The sequence below is a fragment of the Stegostoma tigrinum genome, chromosome 33 (genome assembly GCF_030684315.1).
Source record: "Stegostoma tigrinum isolate sSteTig4 chromosome 33, sSteTig4.hap1, whole genome shotgun sequence".
In the NCBI taxonomy this organism is placed as follows: domain Eukaryota; kingdom Metazoa; phylum Chordata; class Chondrichthyes; order Orectolobiformes; family Stegostomatidae; genus Stegostoma; species Stegostoma tigrinum.
The window spans coordinates 21031502-21055194 of record NC_081386.1 but is presented as its reverse complement, the minus strand read 5'-3'; the positions used below and the strand labels follow the sequence as shown (position 1 = coordinate 21055194).

General features: G+C 40.9%; 1 protein-coding gene across 4 annotated transcripts in view; it reads left to right on the top strand.

Moving 5' to 3' along the window:
* Window positions 1–23693, top strand: part of LOC125467186 (aromatase) — a 41991-nt gene that overhangs the window by 9606 nt on the left and 8692 nt on the right. For 3 of the 4 annotated variants that reach the window (XM_048562669.2, XM_059639179.1, XM_059639178.1), the window contains exons 2-8: window positions 5814–5999; window positions 6075–6225; window positions 6617–6771; window positions 11121–11306; window positions 11915–12029; window positions 12534–12648; window positions 18894–19056. In XM_048562669.2, the coding sequence (XP_048418626.1) occupies window positions 5825–5999; window positions 6075–6225; window positions 6617–6771; window positions 11121–11306; window positions 11915–12029; window positions 12534–12648; window positions 18894–19056 (1060 nt within the window). In that variant the 5' untranslated portion in view covers window positions 5814–5824. Of the gene's footprint in view, window positions 1–4224; window positions 4302–5813; window positions 6000–6074; window positions 6226–6616; window positions 6772–11120; window positions 11307–11914; window positions 12030–12533; window positions 12649–18893; window positions 19057–23693 lie in introns of those variants that run through there. The other variant, XM_048562670.1, reaches the window with a different exon arrangement.

The following is a 23693-nucleotide window of genomic DNA, read 5'->3' as shown; positions in this document are numbered from 1 at the left end:
AGCTAGCATAACTTCACAAAAAAAATTCAAGCATGCTGCCAGTCTGACATTCAGCCCTAGATGAGCAAACATTTCCTCTAACCAACAATAGTGAAGACTGAAGCTGTTGTCTTCAGCCTGTGCCACAGACTCTGTTCACTAGCCAACAATTCCGTATATCCTTCTCCCTGCTCATTATTTGAGGCTGAATGTTCCCAACTGTAGCACTCTGTCTGACTCGGAAATCAATTTCTGTCTAATCTGCTCCATCAGCAAGACTGCATAATTCCAACATTGCCTGTATACCCTCCTGCTTCAGCTTATCTTCTTATAAAACACTCAACAATATCTTTGTTATCACTATTCCACTGGCATCTTGGATGGTTACCCATCGCCCACCTTCCATTAACTTGAATGCATTTGAAACGCTGCTTACATGGATGCCAGTTTGCTCGCTTAGCTGGAAGGTTAGTTTTCAGACGTTTCGTCACCATCTTAGGTAACATCATCAGTGAGCATCCGACAAAGCGCTGGTGTTATGTCCCGCTTTCTATTTATCTGGTTAGGTTTCCTTGGTTGGTGATGTCATTTCCTTTCCTTTTTCTCAGGGGATGGTAGATTGGCTCCAAATCAACGTGTTTGTTCAAGACCATCAATAATACCCTTACTGGCATAACGTTCACATTCAAGACCATCGATAATACCCTTTACTGGCATAACATTCACAAAAAGGGAGGAAAACAACAACAAACTGCCATTCCGAGATGTCACAGTAGAGCGAACAGCCAATGAGGAACTTCAAACCAGCGTCTACAGGAAAACAACACATACGGACCAAATACTGACCTACAGGAGCAACCATCCCAAAAAAATTCAAGCATGCTGCCAGTCTGACATTCAGCCCTAGATGAGCAAACATTTCCTCTAACCAACAATAGTGAAGACTGAAGCTGCTGAATGTTCCCAACTGTAGCACAAATGAAGCTGCATTAGAACATTATTCCAACGAGCCACCACACACTGCAGCACAGAGGAACTACGCAGAGCAGAAGAAAATCACCTATACAGCGTATTCAAAAAGAATGGGTACCCTATGAACACAGTCCGCTGATTCCTCAGCAATAAACCCAAACAAACAGACAAAATGGGCTCAGAAAGCATAACCACTCTCCCCTACATCAAAGACATTTCCGAAATGACTGCCAGACTACTCGGACCTCTTGGCATCAGAGTAGCCCACAAACCCACCAACACACTAAAACAGCAGCTAATGAACTTAAAAGACCCTATACAGACAACAAGCAAAACGAACGTCATCTACAAATCGTCATCTATTGCATGAACTGTGACAAACACTACATTGGACAAACAGGCAGAAAGCTAGCCACCAGGATACAGGAACATCAACCAGCCACAAAAAGACATGACCCACTATCACTCGTATCCTTACATACAGATGAGGAAGGTCACCACTTTGATTGGGACAACACATCCATCCTAGGACAAGCCAAACAGAGACACGCACGAGAATTCCTAGAAGCATGGCATTCCAACCGGAACTCCATCAACAAACACATTGATTTGGCGCCGATCTACCATTCCCTGAGAAGAACAGGAAATGACATCACCAACGCAGGAAATGACATCACCAACCCAAGGAAACCTAACCAGATAAATAGAAAGCGGGACATAACACCAGCGTAATAAAATGTGAGGCTGGATGAACACAGCAGGCCCAGCAGCCCAACACCAGCGCTTCGTCGGAGGCTCACTGATGATGTTACCTAGAATGGTGACGAAACTTCTGAAAACTAACCTTCCAGCTCAGCGAGCAAACTCACATCCAGAACCTCAACCTGAGCTACAAATCTTCGCAAAACTCGCTAACTCTGCTTTCATATCTTAACGCACACCAAGTCCATTCACCCATTGCTGCCGTACTCTCTGAATTGCACTGGCATGCAGTCCAGCAGCAACTCGATCTTAAAATTCTTAGCCTTGTTTGTAAATTTCTGTAGGGCCATTATCCCTGTAACCTCCTCCAGCCTCAAAACACTCTGAACCCATTGCATTTCTTCATTAATAGCCTCTTGCCTATTTCCGATTGTAATTGGTCCAGCGTTGAGAGTTCTGCCTTTTTTAACCTGGTTCTCAGAGATTGGAATTCTCTTGTTGAAATTCTCCAGCTATCTAACTTCTTTCTTCCTTTAAAGCACTGCCTAAAACCTACTTCTTCAATCAGGATTTTGTCACCAGCCCAACTACGTCCTTAGTGGCTTTGATGTTAAATTGTTGTTTGAGATTGCTACACCAGCATCCCCACCCCCATGAAGCTTCTTAACTATTCTACTGTGATAGAAGCACTATATAAATGTAAGTTGTTGTTGTTCCTGTGGGATCTCTGTTACATATGGATGGCCCTACCCTAGCAATTCAGAAAACTGACCCAAGTGGCACTGCGGTGTGAAAGGAAAGATGAAAGATTTGCATTTATATAGTGCCTTTCATGGATTCCAAATCTCACAAAATTCTTTACTTTTGTAATGTAGGGAACATGGCAACCAATTTAGGCTCAGAAAACAACTACAAACAACAATGAAATAATAAGTAGGTAATCTGTGTTTATTTTGTGGTGCTGTTTGGGCTCAAGCATTGGCTAGGACACCAGAGATAATTGTTTTGCTGTCCTTCAAAATAGTAGCCATGTGATTGTTTATGTTCAATTTAGTGTGCAGACATCATTCTGGTTTAAGTATTATCATCTGAAAGACAGCACCTCGGACAGTGCGGCATTCCATCAATATTGCACTGGAGTGTCAACCTAGATTAAGTGAGACATGGGAAGTGGGGTTCAGCTTAATTGTGACAAAAGGGATGTTTTCACACAGATATGCTTTCTTTACAGAAATTCTGTAAATACTTTCATATACATAGCCTTTTTCTTCTCCCCAGTAGGAGTTAGGTTGAATTTTTTAAAATCACTTTTAAGGTCTCAATGAGTCAAAACATCTCCAACCATAAACCCTGGATAGGCTAAAAGTCACCAGATGGAGAATAAGGCAACAATTCATTTGAAAGTCTAACCTTTGTATAAGGACAAGTAATGTAAGATGTTTGAAAGAATTTTAGAGGGAAGCAATACTTCTCTACCATCTATCAAATCAAGGTGAATAGCTTAATAGACACAATAGCATTCAACTGTTTTTTATATCACAATCAGTCCAATCACAAGAATAGCCACCCAAATAGAAGTCAGGTATTGAGCCACCTGTCTGGTTAGATGCAGAGTAATGTTCAAGAAACTCAGCACCATTAAGCAGCCAACTTGAACAACACTGTATCTACTGCCTTAAACATTTAACGTTTCCACATAGTGGCATACATGTACAATATGTACTGCAACAAGCCTCCTTCAAAAGTGCCTTCCAATTCTGTGACCTGTACCATCGAGACAGACGGGGCAATATCGGTGAGGGAAACATCACTACGTTCGGCTTCCTCTTGAAACCATGCACCATCCTGAGTTGGAAATATATCTTTGGGTCTTCACAGCTATTGGGTCTAAGTCTTATTTCAACAACCTAACCACATTGTCAGTCAAGGATGGTATGAATAGACAGAAAATGCAACCTTTTCCAGCAACCCTCACATGAAAGAATGTTAAAAATTGACAAGTTGAAGTGGCCGAATTGTTGTCAATTAAATCTTTAATTTTAATCTTCTTTATAAGTGAATGTATTTGGTTATCATCATAAGTGTTATTCACCAAGCTATGCTTTGCTTTTGAACTCATGGCACTGGACAAAATCATTTTCGCAGGACTGATATCTCCTGATGGAGTAATCTATTACAAGATGGGTTGCTATAGTAACTCCTGAATAGCTTCTGAAGCAAATCACTCAATTCAGTAAAATTTTATTTTGCGTTGGAAAGCTGAGGTAAACCATAGCTCTCAATTGGAGCAATCAGTAGAAAAGGAATTCCAAATGGACAGATAATTGACCGGGAGAATGGATTTCATTTTTACCTTGTAAAAGGCTTTTCGCTGATAATTTACCAAGTTAATCTTCCAATACCAGCGTTTTCATTGGAAGCATCAAACACCAAGCTGAAAGGACAAAGGACTAATGGATTTTACGAACATGTCCCTGCTGATGACAGCAGCTGTCACTAATTTCCTAGTGTTGTCTCCTGGCAACTTTGCACATAGCAACCAAAATTAAGCCCACTATAAAAAGGGAACAGGATGAATGCAGGGTTATGAAACAAAACATTTTCAGAACAGCCAGAGCAAGATCAAGAAAGGAATATCCCCATTACAGGTATCTCTGAATGGCATCCATTTCTAACTAATAGTAATATAACTATAAGAAGTAGAATAAAATTTTAAGGCAATGTATGAATGAAAATTGTTTTTTTAAGAAACTAAAACATTTATCTGATTGTATTTTGCATACAAGAAACAATTCAGTTCATAATTCATTGAGCAATAGACTTTAAATAATTGAGTTAATCTGTTAAAAAATGTTTCTGTAAGATAAACTGATTTTTTTTCTTATTAGTTAAAGCAGGAGGTTTTATAACTTTGCTCTAGTACTGGAACTTTTAAAGGGAAAAGATTTAGAGCCACATTTACAAAAGTTTAAATACACATGGGTCTTTTTTAAAATTTTATTTTAGCCAACATGTTTTGCCATTCTGGTAACTCATTCCTGAACTATTGTAAACAACTCCCCCTGCAAGCAAACTATCGCAGGTAGAAAATAATGTTCGGTTTCTCTAACTCAGACAAAGCAGGGGTACGATAAGAATCTAAATCCTAAATAAACAGATTTTGAGTTGGAAATGTATCGTGTGATTGGCAGTTTTCTTCTGAAAGGAAGATGCGAGGCAACTAATTGTGATCAATATAAATTACAAAGTGATTCCACCAGTTAGTGTATAAAGAAAAACTTCAAAGTAGGATAGGGGCTGTAAAGATGACATCTTTCATGTAGATTTGAGACTGTTTTGGGACCACATCAAGAGAACTTGGCAGCATAACTCAATTGACAATGAAATTGGCAGTTTCAAGTGTGAGACTCACTCTAACAGGTTCCCTAATGCGACATTGGGTGCAGTGTACTTTACCATTTTGAATATTTCTTCAACTTTTGCAGTAAGGCGTATATTTAGACAATGTATTGTGGGCTCCAAAAGTCACTTTATGCACAAATAACGTAAAATGAATTGCTCATCTGGAATACAAGTCAAGAAGCTGCATCCAGAAAAAAAAACTGGAGATTAAAAGTGGAAGCAATTAGTCACCAAATCTCGTCTTTAAAAAGAGTGGAAAAAGATGCTACAACTGAGAGCAAATTAACTAGAAACTGAAAAAAATTAAGAATTGCATTTTTGATAAAAGAAAGATATTTGCGAACAACAAGCTTTTGTGATTCACCAAATTTAACAAAAACATGCAATAAATGCACTTAATAACATTTATAGACACATCTAATGTTTTTAATTTAATATAAATATAATCAATCTCAATTGTTAGGCTGAGTTTAATGCCACTAGTGACTGTTCAAGGACAAGATTACAGATAAAAATTAGCACTGAAAAAGGCATTTTAGTTGCTTTATACCAAGGTTACTAAGAATTTTCACTTTGAAAATGTAACTTATCTCTATATTTTGACTTCATTTCCAGTCCCTCCTGTCTGAACCCTCCCCATTGCCTTATAAAAATGCATCTCGTGCAAGGCTATTTACTGATTGACAACCGCAATACACTCATCAACAGAATGAGCCTTAACATACTTTACAATCTACTGTACTTCTTTCAAAATTCAGCTTATGTCGAAATGAGGCGGTTTGCCCTGGGTGATTCGCTGTTGCAGATATCAAAACCAGCCCGCCTGAATCTAACCATTGGGGTAGTGCCTGAAATGGGATCGAGGGCCACAGCTCCTCTGCTGCTTTTCCTGGGGCTGCTGTTCATTTTTGTCAAGACTACCCAAAAGAAAGCAACTTTTCCAGGTAACAAAAAGTGCATTCATCTATTAAGAGCATTAGCAAGAGGAGCTTTCCTAACTGTGCAATGTCTCTAAGCAGGTCCTTCTTTCTGTCTGGGTGTTGGACCTCTCATCTCTTATGGTCGATTCTTGTGGATGGGAATTGGCAGAGCCAGCAACTACTACAATGAAAAATATGGCGAGATAGTGAGAGTGTGGATCCATGGTGAGGAAACCCTTATTATTAGCAGGTAAATCTGTTTGCAGGTTTGCAGGAAAATAATGCTCTCCCAATCATTGCTCTGTGATGCATTATCTTAACCACACTGCCACTATGGAACAGAAATACGTACTCCCCATGTATTAAAAATATACAGGTTTTCCAAGGCGTTAGGAATTTTCTTATCATAGTGTGGAAATGGCCGGTTTTCTGTTAACAGATCAACAAAGCTTGTGATATATCTGATTTCTTATCTAGATCCACAGGTGTGCTTGTCTCATTTGTAGTTAAACTCAGACAAGTGTTTTACTACCTTATTTTGAGTTTATGACTTTTCTACATTAGCTTTATGTGGTGCAAATGACCAGTATTGGACAAGCTGATCACACAGTGTAGTGATCTCATTCTGATTTCTTCTTCAGATCCTCTGCTGTGAACCATGTGATGAGGAAAGGGCACTATATATCCAGGTTCGGAAACAAACTGGCACTTAAGTGCATTGGCATGAACGAAAATGGCATAATCTTCAACAATAATCCCTCCATTTGGAAAATGACGCGTCCATATTTTGCAAAAGGTAAGAAGCTTTTACAAAACCTGATCAGAATGTGCTACCTCTGTTTTGTTAGTGTGTAATTATGTTAAGATGCTAAATGCTTAGGAATTAAAGGTAACAAGGAAAGTGGGTGTTGTAAACTAGTTATGAATTACATTCAAACGTACAAATTTTGATTTTGTTTCTAATTTTCTTTTAAAATCTCAATTTGAGCTGCCATGTCCAAGAGGCCGTCTTGTTTTACTTTTGTTTAATTTGGTCTATACAGTTAAATGTGGTTACTTGTTTTATCAAAAAGAGTATTCAAATATACATAAAGCAGAGTCAGCCAGGAAGTGGCCGAGATTTACAGGGTATGGTTGGTTGAACTAAATCTCTCTCTAAGTGTACATCTGCACTCTATCTGAAAGTATTTATCTTCCAGTGTACAACATGTCTGTCTCAAAGGAGTCAACTGTGGGTATGATTTGATGCCTACACTTCAGAGATCCATCCATAAAGGTACATGGTATTAACTGCACTGAAACTGGAAAACCTCCAGCATAAAGTGCAATCTTCACTCAACTGTAGACTAAACATAACCAGATGGTGTAGCAAAGTGTCAACTGCCTCTTGAAGTGATATTGCAAGCCCCTCTGTTGTGTAAACCACTACAAAAAGTTTCAACAAGAAAAAACTGTCGTTCAGCATGAAGGTTGACTATTACATCTTCAGCCAACTAAGACTGGCTATCTAATAGAAGACAGAGAGCTGGTACAAGGGGAACAATTTCAGGGTAGCAATCTACAAATAATGGAGTGCTGCAGGAATCAGTGTTGGGGCTACAATTAATCACAATATATTCATGACTTCAACGAAGGAAGTGAATGTACTATTGTCTGGTTTGCAGAAAGCTATACAAAAAGATGGGAAGGCAATTGGTGAGAACAGCACAAAGAATCTGCAGAGGGATACGGATAATTTAAGTGAGTGGGCAAAAACTTGTCAAATGGAATATAATATCAGAAAATGTGATATTTTACACTTTGACAGGGATAATGCAAGAGATGGAATCCATCTAAATAGAGAGAAATTACATAAATATCTAAGGAAAGATATAATGGTATTGGAGGTCCTCCAGGGACAGTTTTTTTAGGTTGATCTGCATGTGGAGGAATTTTCTGAGGCAGAGAGGTTGAGTAAGTTGGCTTGTAGTCACTGGAGGTTAAAAGACTGAGAGGTGTTCCTATTGAAACATAAGATTCTAAGGGATCTTGAAAAGGTAGATGCTGAGCCGTTATTTCCTCTTATGGAGCACATTATCTCAGAATAAAGAGTTCTCCAGTTAGGAGCGGGATGAGGAGAAATTTCTTTTTTCAGAGGGTCGTGAATCTGGAATTCTTTGCTGCAGTAGGCTCTCAACTTTGGGCCATTAAGTATCTTCATGGTTAAAGTAGACTTTTGATCAGTAAGGACATTGAAGGTTATAGGAAAAAGGCAGGACAGTGGAGTTGAGGATGATCAGGTCAACCATGATTCCATCGAATGGTATCAGCAGACTCAACGGGCCCACTAGTCTACTTCTGCTCCTAGATCTTTCAGTTTTATTATCTGACCATGGATAATAAAAGCTGGCTTTTCCAGCAATGCCTGATGATAAGTTAAAGAGAGAATTAAATACATCCTTTTGCTTTAATCATTAGGTTTCTGGTAATGGCACAGGATCGTGCACTCTTCAGTGAAAGCCATTAACTTAAAGATTGGGATCTTAGAAAGTGATGCTGAAAAAATGCTCCAAATATTGTGTTAACATCAGCAATAACTTTTTCTGTATTATTATCACTTACACCATCTGAATATATTTTACTGAGGTGACTGTAATTTTGGCAATCTAAGGTTTTCTGTCAGTTGGGATACTGCAGTTGAGGCAAATTTTACATCAGTTAAAATCTAAGGACTCCAATGCAAAGCAGAAAGAAAGGAATCAATTAATTTGATGGTCCGACTACAAAAAGTTCAAACAATTAAAATAATTAAAAGAGGAGAGGCTAGAAAGATCAAGCTGAATTTGAGTGCTCCATTATTTGATCTTCTTTGGATGTATCGTTTTGGTAAGTTTGGATTCGTATCTTGGTAATAAATCTGCTTTGAATAGCTTTATTATTGTTAGATTACTATTTAGTTGGAGATGTATTAGATGAAATTTAGGAACCTGGCCAGAATAGGGAAGATGGTGATTGCCTGAATTTGCATGAGGTCTCAGTATTAAAGATCTTTACTTTCGGTCTTTCTGTCCTTAACTGTTCCATTCTCTTTTTTTACTCCTTTCCTTCTGCATTGTGTCCTACACTACCCTCTTTATTCTACCTCATTACTTATATTCCAATAAAGTTTAATATTCCAATCCGTTTTGCTATGTACCCAGCCTTGTTCATCTTTTATCATCACTAAGAAATTTAAATCAGATCTTAACTGGTTAAACATGAAATCAAGGACAATCGCTTGATCTCGCTGCTGCACTGGAGTGAGAAAATCAGACTATGATCTGAACTGAGACTGAGATTCAATGAGCCACCGCTGTAAGGATGAGTGGTTGTGCCATCATCAGTTTTGATTCTTGTTCATTGCATTCATATACACAGGATGTTCCTCAGAGTATGCATTCCATGTTTAGCAATGAGAGACACCATTTGTGTCAATTTCCCAGCAGTTTGGTTTAAAAACCTGTATGGCAATAGATTTCTATGCATGCCACAGACCCAAGTGAACAATAAAAAGGCTCCCTATTTTTAAAGTAAGAGACAGGAGCCAGGACACACAGCTGCAAAGTGGCTTGCTTTTGTTTTGTTTTAAAGTCAGTGGAACGTTCCCATTTTTGATTCTAGGATAGTTTTTAACCATATTTTCTAAAAAGGAGAAGGTTCAAAAGTTGAACAAGAACCTTTTCTATTTTAAATTCTGTTTGTTAAGGATCAATGACTAATTTACTCAGTTTGTTTTCTAATTGCAGAATGATTGGTTTCATTCAATCGCGACATTAACTAAAGCAGTATTTCACAGTCCATCAGCCCATCACAACTCATGCTGTCAGTTTTGATTCTTGGCCTATTATTTGTTCCTTAGACTGCAACTTTAGAGACTGGACTGTTTGCCACTAAATCCTCCATCTCTGGTGTACCCATTTTATTTTGCTATGTTCACAAGCTCTTCAAAGGAAATGCTTTTGCTTAAAGTCTGATCTCCTCTTTCAAAAAGAATTGAGTTGCTCTCTGCAAAGCACACAAGAATAAAACCCATCACTTTCCCACCTGTCTTCATTTCTGAAGAAGTCACATAGCCATTTCTCTTTTCAAATATGCTTTCAAACTTGCTGTGTTTTCTTCAGCACTTTCTGGTTTTATTTCGGATTTCTAGCACACACTTTATTTACTTCTCAAATAGACGTCATGTTTTCAAAAAGAAATTTCCATCATCAAGCTCAGCAGATCTGGCAGCACCAGTGGAGAGAAATCAGAGTTATGTTTCAGGTCTAGAGACTCTTCCTCGGAACTGACACTAGCTAGGAGAAGGGTGATTTTTATGCAGAAGATAGGGTGGGGGGAGGAGCAAGGAGTAAATGATAGGTGTAGACAGAGCTCAAAGAGAGAGCAGAACATTTGGGCAGACAAAGGAGTGGATTATGATCAGCCTGGGAGATTGAATGGTTATTAGTGGACAATCAATGGTTAAAAGTGGTTGGTGTGTAATGGCAGACATTGTGATAACAGGGCTTGATGTGTGAGAGTTGGGGTAAAGACTTGGGAGAAGATGCCTCAAGCCCTAAAATTGTTGAACTAGATATTGAGTCCAGAAGGCTGTAGCGTTCCCAAGCAGAAAATGAGCTGCTGTTCCTCCAGCTTGCGCTGAGCTGTGCTGTAGCACTATGGCAAGCCTGTGACAGAGATATTGGCTAGGGAATATGGTGGTATTTGAAGTACCACTAATAGCTATTCAGTCTCCCAGGCTAATTGTTAACTTTGTCTATCCAACTGTTCTTCTCTCTCTGTGGGCTCCATCTCCACCTGTCGTTTCTTCTTATCACCTCGCCCGACCCTATCATCTGCATAGGAACCAATCTTTTCCTAACTACCATCAGTTGTGAGGTAGAGTCACTAGACCCGAAACATTCACTCTGATTTCTCTCCACAGATGCTGCCAAACCTGCAGAGCCTTTCCAGCAACTTCTGTTTTTGTTTCTGATTTCTGGCATTCACAGTTCTTTCGGTTTTTACTTCTCCAACATCAGGACAGAACTCTTTCTCCATTTCTCCACATTGAATTACAATTAAAATGATGTGTGTTTTCACAGTCATTGTGTACAATGCAGGATTTGTCGTGTGTGTCTGTTTCAGCCTTGACTGGCCCAGGTCTTCAGAGGACTCTCGCTGTGAGCGTGGAATCTACTCGTAATCACTTGGATAAATTACTGAAGAGCACTACAACTACTAGCACTACAGCCTGTGTGGATATCCTGCTGTTCCTGAGATCTATCACACTAGACATTTCCAACAGACTGTTTCTCAGAGTTCCACTGCATGGTAACCCTAACTTCAATCCTGTTTAAAGCAGTTAGCTGGAGTATGACTAGTTATAACAATTACTATATAGCTTAAAATAATCCAAGTGCAGTTTTAAGCTGACATTGTATATTCTATCTAAATGAATTAGAATTCACTTTTGCATATCTAATGCCAATTCCAATGCTGACCGTACAGCAGCCAATCTGGCACTAACAATAAAAAAATTAGTTACAAACACACTGTGGTGTTCACACAAAATTTCTCTGTATCATTTTCATTCATTAACTCATTTGCTTTATTCATGAACTTGCTGACGCACTATGTTATTATAAATGTTCAGGTACCCCACATTCTGGTAACATGTTAATCAGGGATAAAAATTGCAGTTTGTGGAAATCTGAAGCTGTGAGGAATATCAATGAGTAGAAGTAGATTTGAATTGCACATTTTTTAAAATAAACAGCAAGTCAATTTACAACCTCTATCCATGCACTTTCACATATTTGTATATTGAGGGCTCATGGATTCAAATACAAGTTCAAATTCAAAATTGCAACATTAATGGTGTGTTTATGAGTAAAAGGAGGCATCCATCACATCTTTGACACTTTATTTTGTCTTTGCAGAGGGACAAATTGTGTCTAAAATTCAGAAGTATTTCGACACATGGCAAACCCTCTTGCTGAAGCCAGACATTTTCTTCAAGTTCAAGTGGATATATAAAAAATATGAAAAAGCTGCGTGAGTATTATTCAACTTATCCCTTTATATTGGGTACATTGCCTAGGGTGCTGTAGCTTGGAAGATAACCTCATGTCAAGCAAAAATGTCTTCAATATTGCAGCCCTTCAATGTAACAAAACATATGGTACATTTTAAAATATGATTTGTGAACAATATGAACCATTAGATCGGAGCAAGGATTCACAATCCTAAACTGGAAGTAGAGGGACAATTCAGGGCAGATGCGGAGGCAGTGAGGCATCAGGGTGTAAAGTTGGGAAAGCAAATACCTTTGTACCAACTGTAGGATCAAATCTGTGTTTCATGTATCCTTATTTCTGTGCAAGTTATTTTCTGGTTAGTAACTGCGAACAATCACTCTTTTCCAATACTGTAGCCATCTCGTGACAAGACAACATTCCTTTGTATAAACTTTACCTAATATTTGATACCTCCGAGTAAATAGGAATCTGTTCTTGTGCATGAAATGACTTTGAGCTGTGATGCATTCTCAACTTCTAGCCAGGATCTACAAGATGCAGTGGAAGAACTGCTGCTGAAGAAACAGCAGGAACTGCAAGAAGCTGAAAAACTGCAAGACATCACTGACTTTGCGACTGACCTGATTTTTGCACAGGTAACCACATCTGTGAAAATAACAAAACAAAAACCCACATTATGTGTGTACAAAGCCCCCATTGTGTTTATCAATGTAGTTATTACCACAATATCTGAATGTCTGTTTCAAGACATTTTTGAATTCTAATGCATGAAATTTGTTTGAACTTATGAATTTCTTCCAAAATTATATAGTTCCTGCATATTGAGGGGTGTCAAATATAATCTCACTATCTAAAAGGGAAAGAAAAGGGAAAAAGAAACAGGGTTACAGAGATAATAGGATTACAGACCAGGCCTAGCCTAACATCAGTAGGGGGCAAATGCTGGACCCTATCATAAAAATGTAATAAAAGAACATTTGAAAAGCATTAGATCAAGCTGACATTTTTTTTCTATTCATTTGTGGGATTATGGGCGTCACTGGCTGGGCCAGCATTTCTTGCCCATCACTAGTTGCCCTTGAAAATGTGGTGGTGAGCTGCCTTCTTGAACCACTGCAGTCCTCCTGCTGTGGGAGGGAATTCCAGGATTTTGACCCAGCAACAGTGAAGGAACAGCGATACATTTCCAAGTCAAGATGGTGAGTGACTTGGAAAGGAACTTGAAGGTGGTGGTGTTCCCATGTATCTGCTGCCTTTGTCCTTCTCGATGGAAGTGTGCTGTCTGAGGATCTTCGGTGAATTTCTGCAGCACATCCTGTAGATAGCACACACTGCTGCTGCTGAGTGTTGGTAATGGAGGGAGTAGATGCTTGTGGATGTAATGCCAATCAAATGGGCTGATTTTTCCTGGATGGTGTGAAGCTTCTTGAAGTGTTGTTTGGGCTGCAGTCATCTGGGCAAGTGGGGAGTATTCCATCACAGTCCTGACTAGTGCCTTGTGGATAGTGGAGAAGCTTTGAGGGGTCAGGAGGCGAGTTACTCGCCACAGTATTCCCAGCTTCTGACCTGCTCTTGTAGCCACTCTGTTAATGTGATGAGTCCAGTTGAATTCCTGGTCAATGGTGACCGCGAGGATGTTGATAGTAGAGGGTTCAGTGATGTTAACATCATTGAATGTCAAGGGACAGTGGTTAGATTGTTTCTTATTGTTGATGGTTATAGCCTGGCATTTGTGTGGCACAAATGTCACTTGCCACTTGTCAGCCCAAGCCTGGATATTGTCCAGATTTTTGTTGCATTTGAATGTGGACTGTTTCGGTATCTGAGGAGTCACAATAGGTGCTGCACATTGTGCAATCATTGGCAAACATCCCCACTTCTGACCTTATGATGGAGGGAAGGTCACTGATGAAGCAGCTGAAGATGGTTGGGCCTAGGACACTATCCTGAGGAACTCCTTCAGAGATGTCCTGGACCTGAGATGATAGACCTCCCACAACCACGGCCATCTTCCTATGTGCCAGGTATGATACAACCACGGGAGAGTTTGCATCCAATACCCATTGATTCCAGCTTTGCTAGGTCTCCTTGATGCAACATTCAGTCAAATGCAGCTTGATATCAAGTGCTGTCACTCTCACCTCACCTCTGGAATGGCATTCTTTTGTCCATGATTGGACCAAGGCTGTAATGAGGTCAGGAGCTGAGGGGCCCTGGCGGAACCCAAACTGGGCGTCACTGAACAGGTTATTGCTGAGCAGGTGCTGCTTGATAGCGCTGTTACTGACACCTTCCATCACTTTACTGATGATCGAGAGTAGGCTGATGGAGCTGTAATTTTCCGGATTGGATTTGTCCTGCTTTTTGTGTATAGGATATACTTGGGCAATTTTCCAAATTGTCAGGTAGATACCAGTGTTGAGGTTCACCTGCACATCTACCAATGTGGTATACTGCATCCACTGTACCCGGTGCGGCTTCCTCTACATTGGGGAAACCAAGCGGAGGCTTGGGGACCGCTTTGCAGAACACCTCCGCTCAGTTCGCAAAAAACAACTGCACCTCCCAGTCGCAAACCATTTCCACTCCCCCTCCCATTCTCTTGATGACATGTCCATCATGGGCCTCCTGCACTGCCACAATGATGCCACCCGAAGGTTGCAGGAACAGCAACTCATATTCCGCCTGGGAACCCTGCAGCCATATGGTATCAATGTGGACTTCACCAGTTTCAAAATCTCCCCTTCCCCTACTGCATCCCTCAACCAGCCCAGTTCGTCCCCTCCCCCCACTGCACCACACAACCAGCCCAGCTCTTCCCCCCCACCCACTGCATCCCAAAACCAGTCCAACCGGTCTCTGTCTCCCTAACCGGTTCTTCCTCTCACCCATCCCTTCCTCCCACCCCAAGCCGCACCCCCCGCTACCTACTAACCTCATCCCACCTCCTTGACCTGTCTGTCTTCCCTGGACTGACCTATCCCCTCCCTACCTCCCCACCTACACTCTCTCCACCTATCTTCTTTACTCTCCATCTTCGGTCCGCCTCCCCCTCTCTCCCTATTTATTCCAGTTCCCTCCCCCCATCCCCCTCTCTGATGAAGGGTCTAGGCCCGAAACGTCAGCTTTTGTGCTCCTGAGATGCTGCTTGGCCTGCTGTGTTCATCCAGCCTCACATTTTATTATCTTGAACTGTACTGGAACAGCTTAGCTCAGGGAGCGGCATGTCCTGGATCACAAGTCTTCAGTACTATTGCCAGAATGTTGTCAGGGCCCATACCATTTTCAGTACCAAGCGTCTCCAACTGTTTCTTAATATCACGTGGAGTGAATCGCATTGGCTGAAGACTAGTACCTGTAATGCTGGGGACCACTGGAGGAGGCCAAGATGGATCGTCCACTCAACTCTTCTGGCTGACAATTGTTGCAAAAGCTTCAGCCTTATTTTTTGCGCTGATGTGCTGGGCTCTTCCATCATTGAGGATGTGGATATTTGTGGAGCCTCCTCCTCCAGTGAGTTGTTTAATTGTCCACCACCATTCACAACTGGATGTGCCAGGATGTAGAGCTTATATCTGATTCATTAGTTGTGGGATTGCTTAGCTCTGTCTATCACTTGCCAGTTTTGCTGCTCAGTGTGTAAATAGTCCTGTTTGGTGACTTCACCAGGTTGATACCTCATCTTCAGGTGTGCCTGGTGCTGCTCCTGGCATGCCCACCTGCACTCTCCATTGACCCAGGGTTGATCCCCTGGCTTGATGGTCATGGTTGAGTGGGGGATATGCCAGGCCATGAGGTCACAGATTGTGCTGGAGTACAATTCTGTTCCTGTTGATGGCCCACAGCACCTCATGGATGGCCAGTCTTGACTTGCTAGATCTATGCACAGTCTGTCCCATTTAGCACGGTGACAGTGACACACAACATGATGGAGGTTATTCTCAATGTGAAGGTGGACTTTATCTTCACAAGGACTGTGCGATGGTCACTCTTACTGATACTGTCGTGGACAGATGCAACTGCAGCTGGCACATTGGTAAGGATGAGGTCAAATATGTTTTTCCCTTTTGTTGGTTCCTTCAACACCTGCTGCAGACCCAGACTAGCAACTATGTCCTTTAGCACCCGACCAGCTCAATCAGTAGTACTGCTGCCAAGCCACTCTCGGTTATGGACATTGAAATCTCCCAGCCGGAGTACATTTTGTGCCCTTGCCATCCTCAGTGCTTCCTCTAAGTGTTGCTCAACATTGAGGAGTACTGATTCATCAGCTGAGGGAGGATGGTGTGTGGTAATCAGCAGTTTCCTTGCCCATGTTTAATGTGAAGCCATGAGACTTCATGGGGTCCAGAGCCAACGTTGAGGACTCCCAGAGCAACTCCCTCCTGGCTGTATACCACCGTGCCATTATGTCTTCTGGGTCTATCCTGCCAGTAGGACAGGACATATCAAGGGATAATGATGGTGGTGTCTGGAACATTGTTTGTAGGGTATGATTCTGTGAATATGACTATGTCAGGCTGTTGCTTTATTAGCCTGTGAGACAGCTCTCCCAATTTTGACACTAACCCCCCACATGTTAATGAGGAGGACTTTGCAGAGCGACAGGTAGTTTCTGCCATTGTCTTTTCCAGTGCCTACGTCGATGCCAGGTGATCCACCCAGTTTCAATTCTTTGAGGCTTTGTAGCGAATGATATTTCTGAGTGGCTTGCATGGCCATTTCAGAACGCGGTTGAGAGTCAACCACATTGCAGTGGGTCTGGAGCCACACGTCGGCCAGACCAGGTGAAGGTGGCAGATTCCTTCCCCTGAAGGACATGAGTGAACTGATTCCGACGATTGGCAATGATTTCATGGTGATCAGTAGATTCTTAATTCTTAATTCCAGACTTTTTTAAAATTCAATTCCACCCTCTGCCATGGTGGGATTCGAACCCCGGTCCCCAAAACCCCACTGGGTTTCTGGTTTAATAGCCTAATGATAATATCACTAGGCCATCGCCTACTGCTGGGATATAGGTTTATGAAATGCAAAGCATGCTTATCAAATCTACTTAAATTTTTTTTGAGATGTTGCTAGTAGGATAGATAAGGAAGAGCCAGTGGATAAGATGTGGATTTTCAGAAGGCATCTGATCAGGTCCTTCATAAGAGCTTTGTAGGCAGAGCAGATGGGGTAGGGTTAATATATTGATGCGATATGCGATGTGAGATTGGTTGACAGATAGGAACCAGGGAGTGGATATAAAAAGACCTTATTTATATATATATATATATATATATATATATATATATATATAAAAATGACCCGGATGTGGAAACCAAATGCAACTTTCCAAGTTTGCTGATGTCACAAAAATGGGTGGGTTCGTGGTTGAGGAAGGTGTAAGGAGAATTCAAGATGATTTAGTCAAGTAGGGAGAGTTGACAAACACATGGTTGATAGTGCACCATGTAGATAAACATGAAGTTATACACTTCAATGAGAAAAACAAAAAGGAAGAGTATTATTTCAATGGTGATCAGAGATAATGGGAACTGAGGATGCTGGAGAATCCGAGATAACAAAATGTGAGGCTGGATGAACACAGCAGGCCAAGCAGCATCTTAGGAGCACAAAAGCTGATGTTTCGTGCCCAGATCATTCATCATTTCTCTTCTGATGAAGGGTCTAGGCCTGAAACGTCAGCTTTTGTGCTCCTAAGATGCTGCTTGGCCTGCTGTGTTCATCCAGCTCCACACTTAATTATCTAGTATTATTTCAATGGTGATATGCTGGGAAGTGCGGATGTACAAATAATCCCGGTGTCCATGTATACCAGACAATGAAAGTAGATGGGCATGTGCAGCAAGCAATTCAGAACCTAGAACTAGGTGACACAATTTCAGGATATGGGATAATTTGGAACTGGAAAGAGGAGAGCAGTCTTTACTCAAAGGCTAATCAATGTGTGGAATTTGCCACTACAGAATGCTGTGGAGGCCTAGTCATTGTATATTTGAGAAAGCAATAACTCAAACCTTATCCCTAATGCTGTCACCTAATTAGTACATGAAAATCTGCGCAATAGACTACATTTGGCTGTGCTCTCAATCCGATTGATTCAAAATTGAATACTATCTAAAGACACTTTGTGAAATGACATAAAATTCAGCAAAGTAAGGCTAGCTAAAATGACAAAATGCTTGAAGTTCATGAAAGTTTCCATGTATATTAGAGCAGCGATAAGCAAGGACATCCATGACAGGAAACATTAGAAAAAAAATATCATTAACTGGTGGCCTTGCGGCAATAACATTTACTGAAGGTTAAGGGCTAAGAATCTGTCCCATTTCAGAAAAATGCGTGCTGAGCAATAAGCCTTTGAGCAAATAAGGTAAAAAAAATGAAGTTTGCTTGTTCCGACAATCAAGAATGATTGGAATTATGTCTACAGCATGATTTCTGCATGCTGAGCTTGTGCTTTCAAACTATGCTGATTCGGAGATCTTTGTGAAGCCAAGCTCATTTCTGGCCTCTCATGCCAGCTATTACTTGACATTGGTAGAAGCTGGTAGTCTGGCTTGATTACGCTGTCAGAGGAAAGGTAACAGCACAATGAAAGAAAGTAAAAATCAAATGTAAACACCAATACAAATTTGCTATTTTTAGCAAAAAAAGTGAGAAAATTAATTTTTTGTTTAACCTCAGTGAACCATTCGTGATTTATTTGTGAGGTGGGTAATCATGTTTCTACTATGTTTGTGTTTTTGCATATCTCTCACATAAGAACAGTGCACAACTTAGTTTTGGCGTTGATCAGCATGGCCTGTCATGTTTGTTAATATAAAGCTCGTATCAATGTTAGAATAAAAGTTATCTTTCTGCTGCTCTGTAGACACATGGGAAACTGACTGCGGAGAATGTGAGGCAGAGTCTGCTAGAAATTCTAATCGCAGGACCCGACACAATGTCTGTCAGCATCTTTTTTATGCTAACGCTTATTACACAACACCCTGAAGTGGAAAAGAAAATAGTTGAAGAGATTCAAGAAGTTACAGGTACCATATAAAGAAAAAAGTCAAAAGCAATAATTTCTATGAGCACAGTTTGACTTTCATACGTATAACTCAGCACTGTTTGAATTTTGTTTCTGTCCTGAACTTTGGCCAAAAAAGTCGTGATCTCAACTACAAACAAATGTACTTGATCAAAATTAAAATACACCTTAGGATTTAATTGATCATTTGCTATTCGTGTCCTTTGACCTGCCACCCAAGATGACCATAATGTCTTCTTCAATCTGTTGTATAGTTGTTCCCTCTTGCCATCATTACAGTTCTGCAAACCCAGCTTCCACTTCACTCACAGTATTGCTCAAATTAATAAATGACATCCATGTACCTGGAACTGTGACTCCATCAGATCCATCTCCTGATAGCTCAGTTGGCTAGATGCTCATTTGCTGTGCAGAATGATGTTAATAGCAAGGGTTTAGTTCTTCCATTGGCTGGGGTTGTTATGAAGGACTCTCCTTCTCAACCTCTCTCCTCACCTGAGGCTTGGTGGCCATTAGGTTAAGCCACCAACAGCCATCCTTCTGTAGTGAGAGAGAAGCCCTGTAATCTGGTAAGACTATTGTTATTTTACATTTCACTGCACCAAAGTAACTGTTATGTCTGCAGTCTCAAATCTCCTGAATCTCAGCCAAAATGCAGCTGACCTGAGAGAGGACACAACAGCAAACCAGCCTGTGACTGGAGGAGCAGCTGGGAAGATAACAGTTACAGCCCGCCTCCCGACCTCTCCTCCAGCTCCAATACTGACACTTCTCTGGAGACTTTAGCTGGATTTGTATCAGGAGCACATGTTGGTGGGCATTTTACTGCCACGTCTTCACAGCTGACAGTAGAAGATATGACTCAGGCTGCTCTGAGAGCTGCTAGAGACCTGGCACCTGCTCAACCCCAGGCAGTGGAGGACCCCATAGTGTCAGCAATTTAGATCTTTTTCATTGGAATGCATAAGCTAACACAGGAGAAGCAGGTAGATTTGTCAGAGGCACAGAGCAAACTCATTCAAGATTGGAGGGCTCAACTCACTCCAGGTCTAGTACATTCCAAATCTGCTGGATATAAACTCAGACTACAGCCATTGAAATTCAGCATCTAACACCATGCAATACAGTAGAGATAGACCTTGGCCTCTGCAGGTACCCTCTACTCACAAAGAGACTGGGAGGAGCAGGAGGAACACAGTCAGAGGAGCAACCACATGTAGGTCCACAGATGTTTTCCCTCAGGACACTCCAGAATTGGTTAGGCCTTCCAAATGCCTTTTGCATTTCCATGAACAAAATATGAGATGGTATTGGTCTGATATTGTCATTGGGCTAGTAAATCATCTGGAGCGCACTAGCAGCGCTGGTGGAATTTAAATTCTATTCACAAATCTGGAATGAAATGTTGGTATCAGCAATGCTGACCATAGAATATCATTGATTGTAAGGAAAACTCATTTGATTCACTAATACTCTGTACAGGGGGAAATCTGCTGTCTCTGTCTGATCTGACCTACATGTGACTCCAGACCAACAGCAATGTCATTGACTCTTAAATGGCTTCTGAAATGACCTAGCAAGACATTCAGTCCATTCAAACAAACACTGACCTTTCCAGCAATGCCCACATTCCACGAAGGAATAAAGAAATTAATGGTAGTTAATGGTGCCTTAGACCATAAACAACATTGATGGATTTCTCTTGCTAAGTACTCAAGCTGCTGGGTTTTGCGAAAGCAACAGCTGGAGTTTTCTGTGTCACTATCAAAGTTGACAAGAACCTAAGTGAAAAGGCGCTGAATGGACCTGTTTCGTACCCATTCACCAAATTGGAGAGTCAATAATGGAGGAACTGTCACATTAGCTCACAGCATGATTAAGCTTCTTCTCTAAGGTTGAACGCCAAGGAGTCTCTGTTCTGTACTAGGCTGTCCTGCTCTTCTCTGCACGTGGCTCCCTCTGTTACTATCACATGTCACAGTGAGCATTGCCTTTATGAAGCAATTGACCAGTGCAAAATCTGACATCTTTGTCTACTGTCACAGCACTGCAGGGGGACTGACCAAGACAGATATTTTGTTTCAATTTTGAAAACCTGCTGAGTATCCATTTGACTAGTCAGCAGGCCTTCGATGCTGCACCATCAAAGGATTTTATCAGTGTTTTCCAAAGAATAAAGCTACAATCTACGTTTAAAAATGGGTTCAAATTCTATAATGTGCAATGGTTTAAGAGATCAACATAAATGCCTACTTGTTTATTTGAAGAACAATAAATGCTGGGGCAATGATATAGTGTGTAGAATGCCAACTCAGTGTCTTTTTGGTGACAGTGATGCTGGCATACTTCCTGATGGCACTGTTCTGTAATCTTGTTTCAGTACACAAAGTCCTCATGTCCTTGATTTTGCCAAAGCAATTTGCTGCAGAGTTAAAGCTATGATTCCATTTAACTTAGAATAGCATCTTGCCATTAAGTTACATTAATGCAAAGTCCAATTGTAATTCAATTTGATTTAATTGCTCTTAGTATCCAATGAAAAGCTTGTATACAGCCCAGCTGTACTTTCAGATCTCAATGGTGCGAATCTTGCAACAAATATTCCATCAATGTGTGCTTAAATTGATTCTATTTCAGCATGCTATTTTAAATGTCCATTTTGTCCCTTTTGGGCAGCATTTTTAGAAGAATGAAGAAGGGGCCTCTGAGGTGCCTGCAAAAAAATTAGCTGAAAGATACATTTGACAGTTTGTCTATTTGTAAAACTGGAGAAGCACTTATTGTTCAATCTCAAGATTTGATCTGTCCATTAGCTTCAGCTGACAGTGTGAGTGGTTGAAATACCACCAGGAATAAAGACAGGAGTTCAGTATTTGGGGCCCTGCTTGTGAGATCCTGCAGCCTTCAGAGTTCAATATTGAGTTCAATAACTTTAGAACGTGAATTTTTTTTTTACCTTTCCATTCCCCACAGCCCAGGCTCTGTCATGGCATGGGCTGCTTTCAATATACTCATTTTCACTTACTACTTTCACCTATCTATCTACTTCACCTCCACTATCATTTTCATTCACCCTAGCATACTATCATCCGTCCCCTTGTCTACCTTTTTGTCATTTTCCTTCTCTTGGCTGTATCTCCACCTGTCTGCTCACTCCTTCATTTCGCACTCCCCCCCACCCAACCACATCTTCAGCATTCACCTTTGCCTAGCTACTATAAGTCATGAAGAAGAGTCAACTCAAAGAGCTAACTCTGTTTCTTTCCACAGGTGTTGCCAGACCTGCTGAGCTTCTCTAGCAATTTCTGTTTTCATTTCAGCATTTGGACGATGGTGTAACCTGAATGGTCTTCGTCACACACAGCTGTTCCATCTGTGGAGCAAGTGCTGCAGTCTTTCCCAAAGCTTCCTCAAGCAGTTTGAGGGTTGTCCAGAGTTTCCAAGGAAGGTTGAAACCTGGGTCTCACTGCTCGGGTCAGGTCGCTAGTGTTTGCAGTCAAGTAAGAAGTGCACCATTGTGAGGTGGGGCCGTTGACAGTTTCTAGAGGCTGTTCCTGCGGGCACTTGGAGATTTCAGGCCAGTGTGTGAGGTTTTGGTGAGATCCTGTGTCAATAGTTGTGCCTCATTAGCTGTTAACAGGTGCTAGGCTTTGAGGTGGATTTATCCATGTGTACATCAGTTTGCACAACCCAGATTGTGTTGATCTCATTGTCCCAGACACAATTCATACAACTCCCTCGAGGTGGTAACTGCTGTGCTTGCATGATAACTCCTGAGCCAAGATGAGGAGCTTTGATAGACCAGAGCCTCTGAAGCAGCAACTTTCAAATGGTATTAAATTCAAAATAATATTAAAGTAAGCTTTACAACTTGAAAACCTACAAACTAAATTTGTCAATAAGGTGACTGGATCCTTGCCTACCAGATTCACAGTCCGAGCAGCAAATTGAATTGGAAAATGCTTGAGAAGATTTGTGACAATGCTCTCTATATATTCCCCTGCTAGGATATTTCCTATTGATATCCCCTGCTAGGTAATTAGCAGAACCCACTAAATCAGACATTATGCCCCCCACAATTACACTTATTAAGTCTCCTGCTATTTCATCAAATGCTCCACCTATACACCATTCACAATTCAATTGGTTGCTATTATTTTGGCCACACATTGATCTATTACTTGCATTCCCATTATGACTAAGAATTGTCACTGATAAAAAAACTTACAATAATATAACACCTTTTACAACCACAGAATGTCCCAAAGTACTTTACAGAAAATTAAGTATTAATGTAGGAAGCACAACAACCAATTTACACACAGCAAACTTCCATAAACAGCAATGCGATTGTGATTAGATCATCGAAATGTTATTTGAGGGATAAATGTTGGTCAAGGCAGTAGGAAAGACTGTCAAATGCTTCTTCAAAATAGTACATGGTGTATTTAAGTCTGAGAGGGTAGACTTGGTTTAACATTTTGTCTGAAATGCAGCATCACCAGCAATGTAGCACTCACCCTATCCCGCTCTGGAATGTTAGCCTTGAGCCCAAAACCTTATGGCTCAGAGGCCAAGGTGCTACTCAGTGAGCCATAGCTGAGACTATGGTATTACCACTTCACAGGGTAACTCAAA